This window comes from Podarcis filfolensis (assembly GCF_964270895.1).
Source record: "Podarcis filfolensis genome assembly, chromosome: 9".
Lineage (NCBI taxonomy): Eukaryota > Metazoa > Chordata > Lepidosauria > Squamata > Lacertidae > Podarcis > Podarcis filfolensis.
In genome coordinates this window covers 55050633-55063534 of record NC_139610.1, presented here as the reverse complement: position 1 = coordinate 55063534, position 12902 = coordinate 55050633, and the positions used below count along the sequence as shown (strand labels likewise).

General features: G+C 42.0%; 1 protein-coding gene across 4 annotated transcripts in view; it reads left to right on the top strand.

Moving 5' to 3' along the window:
- Positions 1 to 12591, top strand: part of NPNT (nephronectin) — a 66960-nt gene extending 54369 nt beyond the window's left edge. For all 4 annotated transcript variants that reach the window (XM_083571325.1, XM_083571326.1, XM_083571327.1 and 1 more), the window contains 4 exons: positions 1744 to 1839; positions 3044 to 3142; positions 5113 to 5369; positions 7339 to 12591. In XM_083571325.1, coding sequence (XP_083427451.1) covers positions 1744 to 1839; positions 3044 to 3142; positions 5113 to 5369; positions 7339 to 7434 — 548 coding nt within the window. In that variant the 3' untranslated portion in view covers positions 7435 to 12591. The remainder of the gene's footprint in view (positions 1 to 1743; positions 1840 to 3043; positions 3143 to 5112; positions 5370 to 7338) is intronic.
- The last annotated feature ends 311 nt before the right edge of the window (positions 12592 to 12902 follow it).

The following is a 12902-nucleotide window of genomic DNA, read 5'->3' as shown; positions in this document are numbered from 1 at the left end:
GAGATCTGTCACAGGATTCCCCATCCATCCTTATTTATTGCAAAGTTAGAGTTATGTGTTCAGACGAATTAGTTCTGCCTTCAGTTTTAACAAAAATGTGTCTAAGGGGAGAAAGAGCTAAAAAAATGAAGAGCAATGAAAGCTTTTATTAAATGAAGGCTAACTTGTATTAATACAATGGCTGTATTGTTTATTTGTCAACCTTATTTTGAAAGCCAAACATGCTGTGCAGAGATAATAAGGGGATAAAATGGCATTCAGATGTCATATAGAATAGTTTAAAAAAATTAAAACAATATGGCTAGATATCTATGATTATACAGTGGTACCTCTGGTTATGAACTTAATTCGTTTTGGGGGTCTGTTCTTAACCGGAAACTGTTCTTAACCTGAGGTACCACTTTAGGTAATGGGGCCTCCTGAGGTAAAGTTCTTAACCCGAGGTACTATTTCTGGATTAGCAGAGTCTGTAACCTGAAGTGTTTGTAACCTGCAGTATTTGTAACCCGAGATACCACTGTACAGCGGTCACAGTAAATCTTCTGGTACACAACTCATTTCTTTGAAGATGTGCAAGAAATAACTTTATTGGTTCTTTCCCCTGTTATATCCACTCAAGATACAAAGCAACAAGGCTCATGTGCAGAGTATATTCGATGAAAGCCATATCTCAAGTAGTATCCATTGCAACATTCCTTCAGTTAGAATTCACATACACAAAAAGGCATTTGACCACATTTCTTCTCCATAGTTAAAGGTTTTAACCAGTTAAGGTTGCATCCAGTGGGGCAATAAAACTACTAGCACAATTGCAAAGCTAAGCAGGGTCCAGGATGGTTTCAAAGTGGCTGAGGGACCGCATGTTGAGATTCCTGCATTGCAGGTGGTTGGTCAGTTTCAACAAGGAGTGGTTTAAGGCAGCCTTTTCCTTTGGGCACTGTGTTAATGTGGAGAGCATCCTCCACTTTGCCTTGGTGAACCAATACACACCTGACTTGTTTATGTGAGGGAAGAGCCGTAGCTTAGTGGTAAACCCTTGCATGCGGACGGCCTCCGGTTTGATCCTTAGAATCTACGGGTAGGGTTGGGGTGCCCCAGGATGCCTGAAACCCTAGAGAGCTACACCTAATCAGTGTAGACAATCCTGATCTGCCCACTGGTCTGACTCAGTACAGGGTTGCTTCCTATGATTCTTGCAACTAGATCCTGCACACAACTAGTTGGACACAAGCCAGCAGAATGCAGGCATTTCACATGATTTCTGCACAGCTGGTAATCATGTGTACCTACTGGATTTGAAAGTGGGTCTTGTCTGCAAAAGGCTCATGACAAAATTGATTACTTTTTCTAAGATGCCACCGCTCTAAAAAGGTTGCATTGCAGTAGCAGCATCTCTGTGTTTCGAAATGCTGCCACGATAACAATTGCTATGTCAGGGATAGGAAAGGAGGAGAAGGAGACAGTAGAAGTTTTCTATGGGGCAAAGTCTGCTAAGTTCAAAACGTCGTTGAGCTTTTTCAACTTACCTTTGACAGAAACCAGATAAACGTTACTGTATAAGTTGTTGAGTTGGGGGCTATAAATCCACATATGAAAGGCGATTAAATAGATTGAATTTTCCAGGAGCACAAAGCATTCCCTCCTTATTTATTTAATGTTAAAGTTGGAATTACTCAGTGGCCTACTTCCTTATCTACTGCATTCATTCCTTCTAAATAGCTTCCCTTTTTTTCCTTCCCCCAGTTCCACGCCAGCCTGGAGTGAGCAATAATCTCTTTGAAACATTTGAAATTGAAAGAGGGATTAGTGCCGATGACGATGAAGCGAACGATGATCCAGGTGGCCACCACAGTTCTCACATCTTCTTTTAATTGTGTTTCTTGTTGGCTTATGGTGTGTGCGTGCAACATTTTTACTCCTTTCATTTGCAATGCGATCCTTGAGTCAACTGGCCTGCAATCTGGCGCTGAGACACACCACCTTTCAGATCTGTTTACTTTAAGCTCTGAGCCCAGATCGTCACCTGCCTCCCAGTCTGGTGCCCCTGTAGTACCCAGCTCTTGTGTCCAGATCACTGCCAGCTACAGGGGTCATCATGACACATTTTGGTGCCACCTATGGAAATGACGCGGGTGGTGCTGTGGGTTAAACCACAGAGCCTAGGATTTGCCAATCAGAAAGTCAGTGGTTCGAATCCCCGCGACGGGGTGAGCTCCCGTTGCTCAGTCCCAGCTCCTGCCCACCTAGCAGTTCAAAAGCACGTCAAAGTGCAAGTAGATAAATAGGTACCGCTCTGGCGGGAAAGTAAACGGTGTTTCCGTGTGCTGCTCTGGTTCGCCAGAAGCGGCTTAGTCATGCTGGCCACATGACCTGGAAGCTGTATGCCGGCTCCCTCTGCCAGTAAAGCGAGATGAGCGCCGCAACCCCAGAGTTGGCCACGTCTGGACCTAATGGTCAGGGGTCCCTTTACCTTTACCTATGAAAATGCACTAAGGAGCCCCTTAAGGTCCAAGTGTTTGAAGACACCTCTTTGCTGAATCTAAGCAGGACTGGTCGGTGCCTGGGCCACCTGGGAACCATACACATGTCACCTTGGATTCCATGAAGGGGGGGGGGAATGAAATAAAATAGATAAAATATTTTACCAGTATTCTCCAACTGCTAGTAATACAGAGTGAATCTATGTTATAGGCTGCAGTTGATGCTGCTATGTGTGTGCTGTATTTTCCTGCAGCAAACAGAACTGTTGGGACAAACATAGTCACCATTAGTATTTGTGTTTGCCATAAAAATATGGGTCACATTTACTAGCAAAACAAGTGCACTAGGGACAGTTCTCACACCCCCCCCCAAAAAAAAACCACCACACCCACAATAGTGAAGCCTTAATAAAATCCATAGGCCCAACTTTCTCTGATTTGATCACTCTGCCCCCCCACCCCCAACATTGGCTATAAATTCTAACCAACCAGCTTTAGGCTGAAAAGTTCACCAGCTCCAACAGTCAAGACCTTACACTCTTTTTTTGACCTTTGATCTGCAGGTGTTCTGGTTCACAGCTGTAACTTTGATGCTGGTCTGTGTGGGTGGATGAAGGAAAAAGACGATGATTTGCACTGGGAACCTGTGAAAGATGCCTCAGGTATTGCTTGATTTCCTCAGATTTAGTTCAAGCCTATTTTATCACCAAAGTTTGAGGGGCAAGAAACAAGCAATCTGAACAGCCGCACAGTTGTGTAGTTGGGTAATTTTCTACTCCAGACTTAAAGATTTTATGGAGGGGAGGTAATGTGTGGAGCCAATTCCAGGTTATTTTGGGGGGATTCTTTAGTAGGAATTGACAGGTGTCAATTTTTTCCCCTCTCAGTTTCTCATTTTTTCTAGTCTTAAGTTTGCTTTACCACATTTCATGGAATTTCCTTATGACAATTCACCACAATTTTAGTGTGCATTTCTCCTAAGATACTCAGGATATTTAAGCCCAGAAACATGTGGGTCTCTCACCTATTTGTTGCTACAAGCAGCTAGACATTCACAGTAACTGGTGTCTCTGACATACAGGACACATCTAGCCAGTTCAATAATGCTTAAAAGAGTATCATGTTTCAAAATAGGATGTTCTTTGAGATAGACATCTCTACTGAAACTCTGCATGTGTATGTATAAGACTTGCTTACATGCATGGATCTCTCTTGTTGGATCAGGGCAATTGTTTTGTATGTTTGATTGTTTTTTCTATTACCACTTTCGTATAAAAACTATGTATCCTGTCATGAACTCCACCCCCAACTTTGAAACACTTAATAAAATGAGATCAAAATAAAGAAATCCACATTAATGTTTATGTGGCACGAAGACTCATTCAGCAGAGTTTTGACTTCTTGCATGAAAGGCCCCATGAAATAAGTGATTGATACTACATGCTTTTTGATTTTGGCTCTTCTGAATGGTGCCAGTCTTCTGGTTTTCATTTAGCAGCTGATGACTTTTGAACAGATAATATCCCAGAGAGGAAGAGGTGCATGAATGACTTCAGATGAATCCCACATGCTTGGCAGCAAGGGAATGGACACTAGGGAGTACTGGGGTCTTATTCCATGTTTATTGGGTTTGGGGCAATTTTTACAAATATGGACATGCTGTTTTTTTTTTTAAAAATAATGGGTGGGAATCCAAGGCTGTAATCATATGCACATTTACTAGGGAGCAAGACTCAGAGAACTAAGTGAATCTCCCATGATAAGTTTCAGACAGTAAGTTCAGGCCATACATCCAAGCAACTGATGTATGAACAATCTGAGTTAAGCAAGGGAGGATTGTCTAGTAAGTCCTAGATTATTAACACTGTTCTGTTGCTGCTGCTCTTTATTTGCGCAGCAAGAGAACTAAAGAATTATAGAAAGCTGGCATAAGTTCTATTGACATGTGTCACACTAGGGTAAGTTACTCCTCTTCCAAACTCCATTCAGAAGGAATTTGACTTACACTACCTTTTTTGCTGCGGGTGATGCGGGTGGTGCTGTGGGTTAAACCACAGAGCCTAGGACTTGCCGATCAGAAGGTCGGGGGTTCGAATCCCCGCGACGTGGTGAGCTCCCGTTGCTCGGTCCCTTCTCCTGCCAACCTAGCAGTTCGAAAGCATGTCAAAGTGCAAGTAGATAAATAGGTACCGCTCCGGTGGGAAGGTAAACGGTGTTTCCGTGCGCTGCTCTGGTTTGCCAGAAGCGGCTTAGTCATGCTGGCCACATGACCCGGAAGCTGTACGCTGGCTCCCTCGGCCAATAAAGCGAGATGAGCGCCGCAGCCCCAGAGTCGGCCACGACTGGACCTAATGGTCAGGGGTCCCTTTACCTTTACCTTACCTTTTTTTGCTGGTTATATTATGCTGGCATTATCGGAGTACAATCTTCCAGCCAGGTTAAAACACTCAGAGTGCAAAGCATTTCCAGTGAAGGGTTGTGACCTGTTCAGAGCACCACACAGAGATGCCTGAATGGCCACATTTGCCCCCAAAGCCTGAAGTTTTCAACTTGTGCTTTAGTTTAAGTTTGATGACTATGAGCATTTTGAGTCAAACATTTTCTTTCTTTCTCTTTCTCTCTATTATTATAGGAGGACAGTATTTATCTGTCTCTGAACCCAAAGGAAAATCGGGACACGTTGCACGCTTGGTCCTTCCTCTTGGCCATTTAGGTCACTTTGGGGATCTGTGTCTGTCCTTCAGGCATAAGGTGTCCGGGATCCATTCTGGTTTACTTCAAGTCTTTGTGAGAAAGGCCGGGGCTCACGGACCAGCAGTTTGGGGAAGGAATGGCGGTCATGGCTGGAGGCAAACACAAATAAGTCTGCAAGGATCTGGCATCAAGAGTGTGAGTATCATTCTCGGGTGCATGAAAAAGGGAGTTCCTGAGAATGATATTATTCTTTGTTAAACTCCACATGGGTTAAACTATTATGTTGTAAAATGTGGCTACTGGGTTTGAATCCCTGAGATTCCTGGGTATGGTTAATAATAATATAAAAAGTTAAAAATTAAGCTTTCCTTCCCAGACATAGAATAATTGCCATTCCCAGTTTGGCCACAGGAAACTGTGGCTTAACAAACCATGATGTTTCCTCCATAGCCAGGTATGCAAGAGGAGAAGGCAGCAGAGGAGGGAGAACTCAACCATATCACACATTCATGCTGCAGTAAACAGTGGTTTGTTGGTGTGCCTGTGCTTATAAGTAATTCGGGGTTCTCTTTTAGTTTTGTGGTGTTTCAGACCCTTTCGTTACTTTCATCCTTGTGATCATGTGGAGCTAAAAAAATCTTAGATTATAACAAGAGCACATGGCTGCCTGTGGCCCATGTGTTATCCAGTCTCTCCTAATTACCATAGATGACAGCATTCCTGTTGTACTTCAAAAGAAGTCATCAACTTCCTCACTGTTGGGAGAAAGCCATGCTGGCAGGAAGTGGAGATCTCCCTGAAATAGAATGTCTCCCTTCGCTGTTGCCATTAAACAAGAGGCATTGTCATATTTAAGACCAAACTCAGGTTGCATGAGCTATGAAGATGGCGGCAGTTCTCACGGTTTCTGTAAGAGCAGGGATTGTATCAGTGTCTTTGGAGCGTTTGAGCCAGATGCATTGAGAAGACAGATGATCAGAACTGGAGTCATGGTTAGATTTTATCCATATTATTTTATTGATTTATTTATATACCACCTTCATTTACAACAACAGCAAGGTGGTTCGTGACATGATAAAACAAATCAAATTTGTGTGTGTATAGATGCATGCACTCACAAACCGCAACATCCATGAAGCAGCAAAACTGGCCTTAAAATAGCCTTGGTGAATTGGTGAAATGCAAACACTGTTAACACCTGCTTGATCAGGCCAAAGGTAATCTAATCCAGCATTTTCTTCTTTGAGTAACCAACCTGATGCCTAGGGTTGCATACATTCTGGTTGTTGAGCTTCTTCTTCTTCTTCTTCTTCTTCTTTGGAGGGGAGGCAAAATTGTTGACATTTTTTTGTTGAGCTTTCTATGCAAAATCTCCAAAAATAAAAAAGAAGATGTTTTGGAGTTATTTTTATGGAAATTCACAAAAAAACCCCAACACTTCCAACATGGGTTGCCATACGACTGGGTTTTCCATGAGATTTTAACCAATTTTGGGGAATTCTGCCCGGATGCTATTTCCAACACGCAAAACCCATATATGTCCGAGATATATGGCATCCCTACTACAAGTACAACAGCATTTTCTGCACTTAGGATTCTGAGCAGCTGGTATTCATAGGCATACGGGATTCGACATTTGAGGAAAGTCCACTCTAGACACCACCAAGAAGGCCCTTCTCCATATGATCATGTGATGTATTTCTGCAGGATGTGGCATGACCAGGAGGACCTTTTCTGATTATCAAAGTGGTGCTGATCTATCTCTACCGGAGGCAGCTTCTAAGAAAATGCTATATAGGTCATATTTTTCTTTGCATATTTTTTCTTAGGCTCATCAATACCACATATAAAGTGTGACTTGAGAGTTCATTTTACTGTCAGAATACAGGTGATGCAGTCTAACCTATGTGTTCATGGTAAAATAACCTCTTGTCTTTCACCAATACACACATTTTCCTACATTGGGATGATAGCTGTGCTACAGTTTGGTTCATACAATAAACTCACAGTTCACAATAGTGGGGGCTATTGGGTTGTTGTTTTTTATTTTTATTACGTATTTTGTGGTTTTATATATTGATTTTATTCTGTGAACCGTCCTGAGACCCCTAGGTATTGGGCGGTATATAAATTTAATTAATTAATAAATATTTCTCTCCCCCAGGTTATTTTCAAAGGCGAGAAAGGAAAAGGAAGAACTGGGGAAATTGGATTGGATGATGTGAGCTTAAGGAAAGGCCTGTGTTCTCAAGACCATTAGTGGTAATAGACAAACTGGTAAGGAGAACATACTTACATTGCCCATGGCTTTTAGCCAAGAGAGATGGTGGACTGACAATTGGTTCTCCCTTGCCTTTATGAAATCCCAGTGAACCTACATCTAAAGAAAATGAACTTTCCATAAAGGACAAAGTAAGCTCAAGCCAATATTGGGGATTTTCATTGTTAATGAAAATGAGTTATCCAGCTCACGTTTGCATATGTGATAAAGGCCTAAATTCTGAATTAAGGCTATGAATATCCTCTATGAAGAAGAACCAACTGTTGCTAGGATTCATCGAAAGGAAACTTCAGTACATACAGCAATTGCATTAATAGACTTCTGGGTGTTTCTCCATTTTGCTGTTTATACTCTACCATGGGACTGGTTCAGCTGTATAAATCGAAAATAACTCAGGAATAGACCTGAGCTGTTCTTCTACTGCCATCAACTTTTAAAGGAGAGAGAGAGTGTGTATGTATATATATATATATAATAGCATTTATTCTTTAGTTGTATCTTAATAACAAGAGACAGTTATTATAGAGTAGGCACTGCATCCCTTAATATTCGTAGTGCTGTGTTATGTATAAATGTGTATGGATATTAATGTATTTATATGTGTTGTGTATTTGCAGGATCTATTTGTAAGATTAAGTGGCAGCTGTGCACATTCAAGTTAGATTAGAACACAGAAACCCACAATGATAGTCATGCAGTAAGTATTTACGACACAGGTTGCCATGTGCGGACAATTTTATAGGGTGGCAATGAACTTCACCTATAAGTAGATGTAATGATGAGTTGGGTGCTAGATTCACTGCAACAGTATTGAGTTACTCAAATCAATGGTCTCATGTCGGAAGGAAAGACGCTCATAACTGGTAGCAACAGCGTTGAAAGGTGCTCTTGTGAATTTAATAGGCATGTGGCCAGGGAATATTTGGCCAGGTTCTAATGTCATTTCTCAGCAGCTATTAAAAGCCAAAAGAGCTCTCTTTGGGTCAGGAATTGGCCATCTTGAGCAAAAGACTATAGCAGCCGGCAGACTGGTTTCCAGCTATTGACTGGTCTACCATACTTTGCCCAGGGCAGCTTAAAAGGAAAATAAAAATGCAATAGTAAACACAATGGAATGATAATAAAACAAAACTCCAGTCAAATAGAGATTCAAATGGCTTAAAAGAGTTAAAGATTGCAAAGATGAAGAAACCTGGGGAGGGTTTTTCATATGGCATCACAATAACGACAGCAACATGAGCAAGCGAGATTTACCCCAGAGGCCATTCCACAGGCAGGTCACCACCACCAACAAGCCTCCCTCCCTCCCTGCCTGCCACTCACTTCACTCCAGATCACGGGGGCACTTGGAGCAGAGCTGTAGATCTAAGTCTCGGTGTATGGGCAGATATATTATGGGTGCAGACAGTCCAACAGGTGCAAGATGCAGAGAACAAGCTTGATGTCCCTGCCCTTAAAGTCTTCACTCTTAAGGGCCTGTATGCCCTTAGTACGCAAGGATTTGTGCATTTAAAGAATGCTTAGGTAGCTCAGTCATTGGTACAGCTAAGTACCATCCTAGCAGTGAACGATGCCATGAATGAAGCATACTGCCATTAGCAGTATACACAGATACCAGGATCTTTTCAATTTACTCCAAGGTTAATCCGAGCCCCCTGAAGTCACCATGCAGCTTTTGGGACACACCAAATGAGCCATTTATAGAAGTAATGATGTCATTAGATTTGGGCCAGAATAATGTTTATCTAGGCAGTTGATTTTTTTTTTTATCAGTTAAAGTTGCAATTTTAAAGGTGTGCACAAGGGAGTTTTAAACTGCTGCTACTTGCACAGCTGAACAGGCAAGCTGTTTTTTTAAAGTTTTGAATGCAGCTTGATTGTTCTGCCAGGCAACCTGTTGCAGCATTCCTGCTATGAGCAAGACCCCTGTCCCTCACCTGCACATATAACTTGGTAAGGTTTCCGTCTAAGTATGTTTTGGAATCATTAAATGCACACTGTTTGGTTTTCTCTGGTTGGATTGGTGTGTGAAATGGGGTTTTAACCACAACCAATATTTTCAGAGTTTTCTTTTCTCAGACCAAATGCCATCCTTTTGTTTTATATTTTTTTAAAAAGAAGAAGGTACAGCTGTGTTTGAATCTTGTACTATTATAGAGAAACTATATTGAAATGTAAAATGCAGATTAAGGGTAATGGGCAGAATCTTGCAAATTCGTCATGTCAAATATCAGAGGAAAGGCATGGAATGTGGCTGTTTTATTGGTGCATTCATGCAATCTATTTAAGCTCCACTGGTTTCAATGGGACTTACTTGGCCATGATTAATGTTTGCTGAATTTAGCCCAGTATTATACACAACTGCTTTTTGTTTCTATTTAAGCCAGTAACATGCAAGGTGATACTAACTTAACTCTTGCTGAAAGACAGAGTATATTCCAGTACAGCCTTTTAGTGGCACATAGCTTGCCATCTGCCCAGCGGCGGAGGAAGCCACTCAGATACCTGGGGCAGCGGGGCGAGCTGCCCATAGGGTCAGGGTGCATCGCGGGGCCTCTGGAGTCTACGTGCCTCCTCCCACTCAGCCGCCCCACAGCTGGGGGGAGGCAGCGGGTGGACCGTTTGGGCAGAGCCCAGGAGACACTTGTGGCTCGGGCATGCTGCAGGCCCTGTAGTGAGTGCCGCCCGGCATTTTGTCACTCCCCTCAGTGGTGACACCTGGGGCGGCCCACACCCATCACACCCCCTTCCTCCGCCCCTGCATCTGCCACAATCTATAATTCCTTAATCTGAAGTATTGCACCCTGAGACTTTTGACTTTTCTCCCATTGTACAGCGTCCTCTCACACTGCACTGCAATCTGATTTTGAAGCTATCCCAAGTTCCAAAAGATGTTTCGTTCCTCAGAGCCAGGTAGGGCCTGCTCAACCAGTAGACATAGCCAGGCAGTTGCCTCAGGCAGCAGATGCTGGGGGGTCAGAGTGGTGAGCAGCAGTGAGGTGTTAGAAGAGAAGTTAAAGATTCCAACCAAAGATCAGGCAGATCTTTATGACATTGGAAGCTGTTTGAAAGTTGAACAGTCTCCCTCAGGAACTGGGGGACTCTCCATCCTCGGAGGTTTTTAAGCAGAGGTTGGATGGCCATCTGTCATGGATGCTTTAGCTGAGATTCCTGCACTGCAGGCTGTTGGACTAGAAGACCCTTGGGGTCCTTTCGAACTCTACAATTCTATGATTAGCACATGGCCTGCCCTGCACTCCTAAACTAGCCCACTGCTCTCAGGTGCTGTGAAAGACACTGTCCCAACCATCAGCGTTGGAGCAAAATTCAGTTGCCGAGCTGGTTAGCTTCTGTATCTGGAATGCGGCCATAATTTTGTTATTTGCCTGTGTCTTGGACCAGTCCAAGAGGCTTTTTTCCTGCTCCCGAGGGGGGGGGGAGAGGATGAAATTCAAAAGCTTATCAAGTGTTTTTTTCTAGATTGTGGCCAAACGTTTCCATATTGTTCATGGATTTTACTCATATACTGGCAGTATTAAAGTGTGTATTTATCATGGGCCTGAATCATGTTGTATGATAGGAGAGCAAGTGTTCACAAAACCTTTTTTTGGAATCCTAAAAATGTGTATGCTCTTAACAACTTTACTTGGTTCAGATGAGATTTTTGTGTGTGTTTGTGTGTGTCTACAGTTTTTCATGATAATATCTTACAGGGCCTGGAGCTCCAATGCAACCACCAAAAAGCGCATCCCAATTCAGTTTAATGGAAGAACTCTGCCCTGACAGAGACGCCCTATCCATTGAAGTGAATGGGATGCCTGCTCACATAGGAGACTTTCTGCATGTCAGAGTAGGCAGGACATTCAACACTGAGGACTTGGTATTTTAACCTTGATACAGCTCACCCAACATATTGTGCTTTGCTTTTTGCAATGGGCAAAAGCCACTGAGTGTCTCCCATATAGAGAAAAGTCCCTGACAAAGACAAGGCTTGCTGCTTCCAATGGCTACAATTTGGCATCACTTTATCCAGCTTAAGAGGATTTCAGTAAGGGTGGTTTTTCAAATCGCCAATCGGAAAAGTAGATGCATGAATTGCTTTCGCATCTGCTTACCATGTTGCTGGTGCAATAACTACAGGGGGGAAGTCTTATATCTCTTTTTGTGGTGACATGCATGGGCACCAGATGTCATGAAAGCTCATGTACTCATGGCTGGATGAGGGAGTGACTTCCCCGTACAATGTTAAAGCCAAGTTGCATGCACATCTTCAGTGGAACATAGGAAGCCGTCTAATACTGAGTCAGACCATTAGTTCATGTAGTCTGCAGTACAGCATCTCAAGACAGCCTCTGATAACTTGTCGAAAGTTCTTCTATCTCAAAATACATTTTTCCATAATTTTTACTGGCAGCTTTATTGATCTTACCTTTCCCCAACTATTCGGCTTAGTCTGATCTAACAAACATAAATGCTGACTTTTGTTTGTGTGTGTGCTATTCCCTTCTTTATTTTTGGCTGATCTTCCTGTTTTCATGCTATATATAGAACAGCTCTAGTTATGTTCCACAGGGTGTTTTATGGAAATACGGTTCTTATAGACAAGCGCAACAAAACCAAACTACAAATCTCACTATCGTGACAAGCAATACACACAGTATTTTACACACAATTATTTTGGTCCAGCTGTATATATGGGGAAAGAAGGTATTGCACAAGAGCAGATAAGGGGTGAAGTATCATTGCATTACAGTAAAGATGTCAATGTGTGTCCAAACAATAAAAAGATCTGGATCAAGACATCTGCATTTGATATGCCCATGTAGCAAGCTTTCTGTACACACAGATCCCTCTTGCTCGACTTGGGCGTTAAAATGTACCTAAAGTCCAATATCATTCATATATATATATATATATATCTTTCCTCCATTCAGTGACTACTTTCCTCTCTGACAACAGTTCTTTTGTTTTTTTAAAAATATTTTTTTTGGTGCCAACAAACCTGTATTGCACAAAGTTCAAGTGGAACACATTTTATCAAATGTACTGTAGGACATCTTAATAATTTAATATGGTTTTAAAGAAATGAATACTTTTCCAAAACAGACTCAAAATAAAGACATCTTTGTAAATTCACATGCATTTGTCATTCTTGTTATTTCTCAAAGCAAAATAAATGCAGATAACCATGGGTACAATACAATATCTGGTTTTGTCATCCATGTAAGGCTATGTCCATTTGGTGAAATAAACAAGCATAATTTCTGAAAGTCCTAATCTTGGTATGATTTTATTCTGATCATTGACCATTGTACATTATTTTCAACCTTCCCCTCCCCTTCATTTTCTTTGATGTGTATCATTAACTCCATGGCCAAATTCCTTTAGAAACTAAAACTAAACAGAGAGGCCAAAAGGCCATGCATATTGCATCTTCTAGACAACAT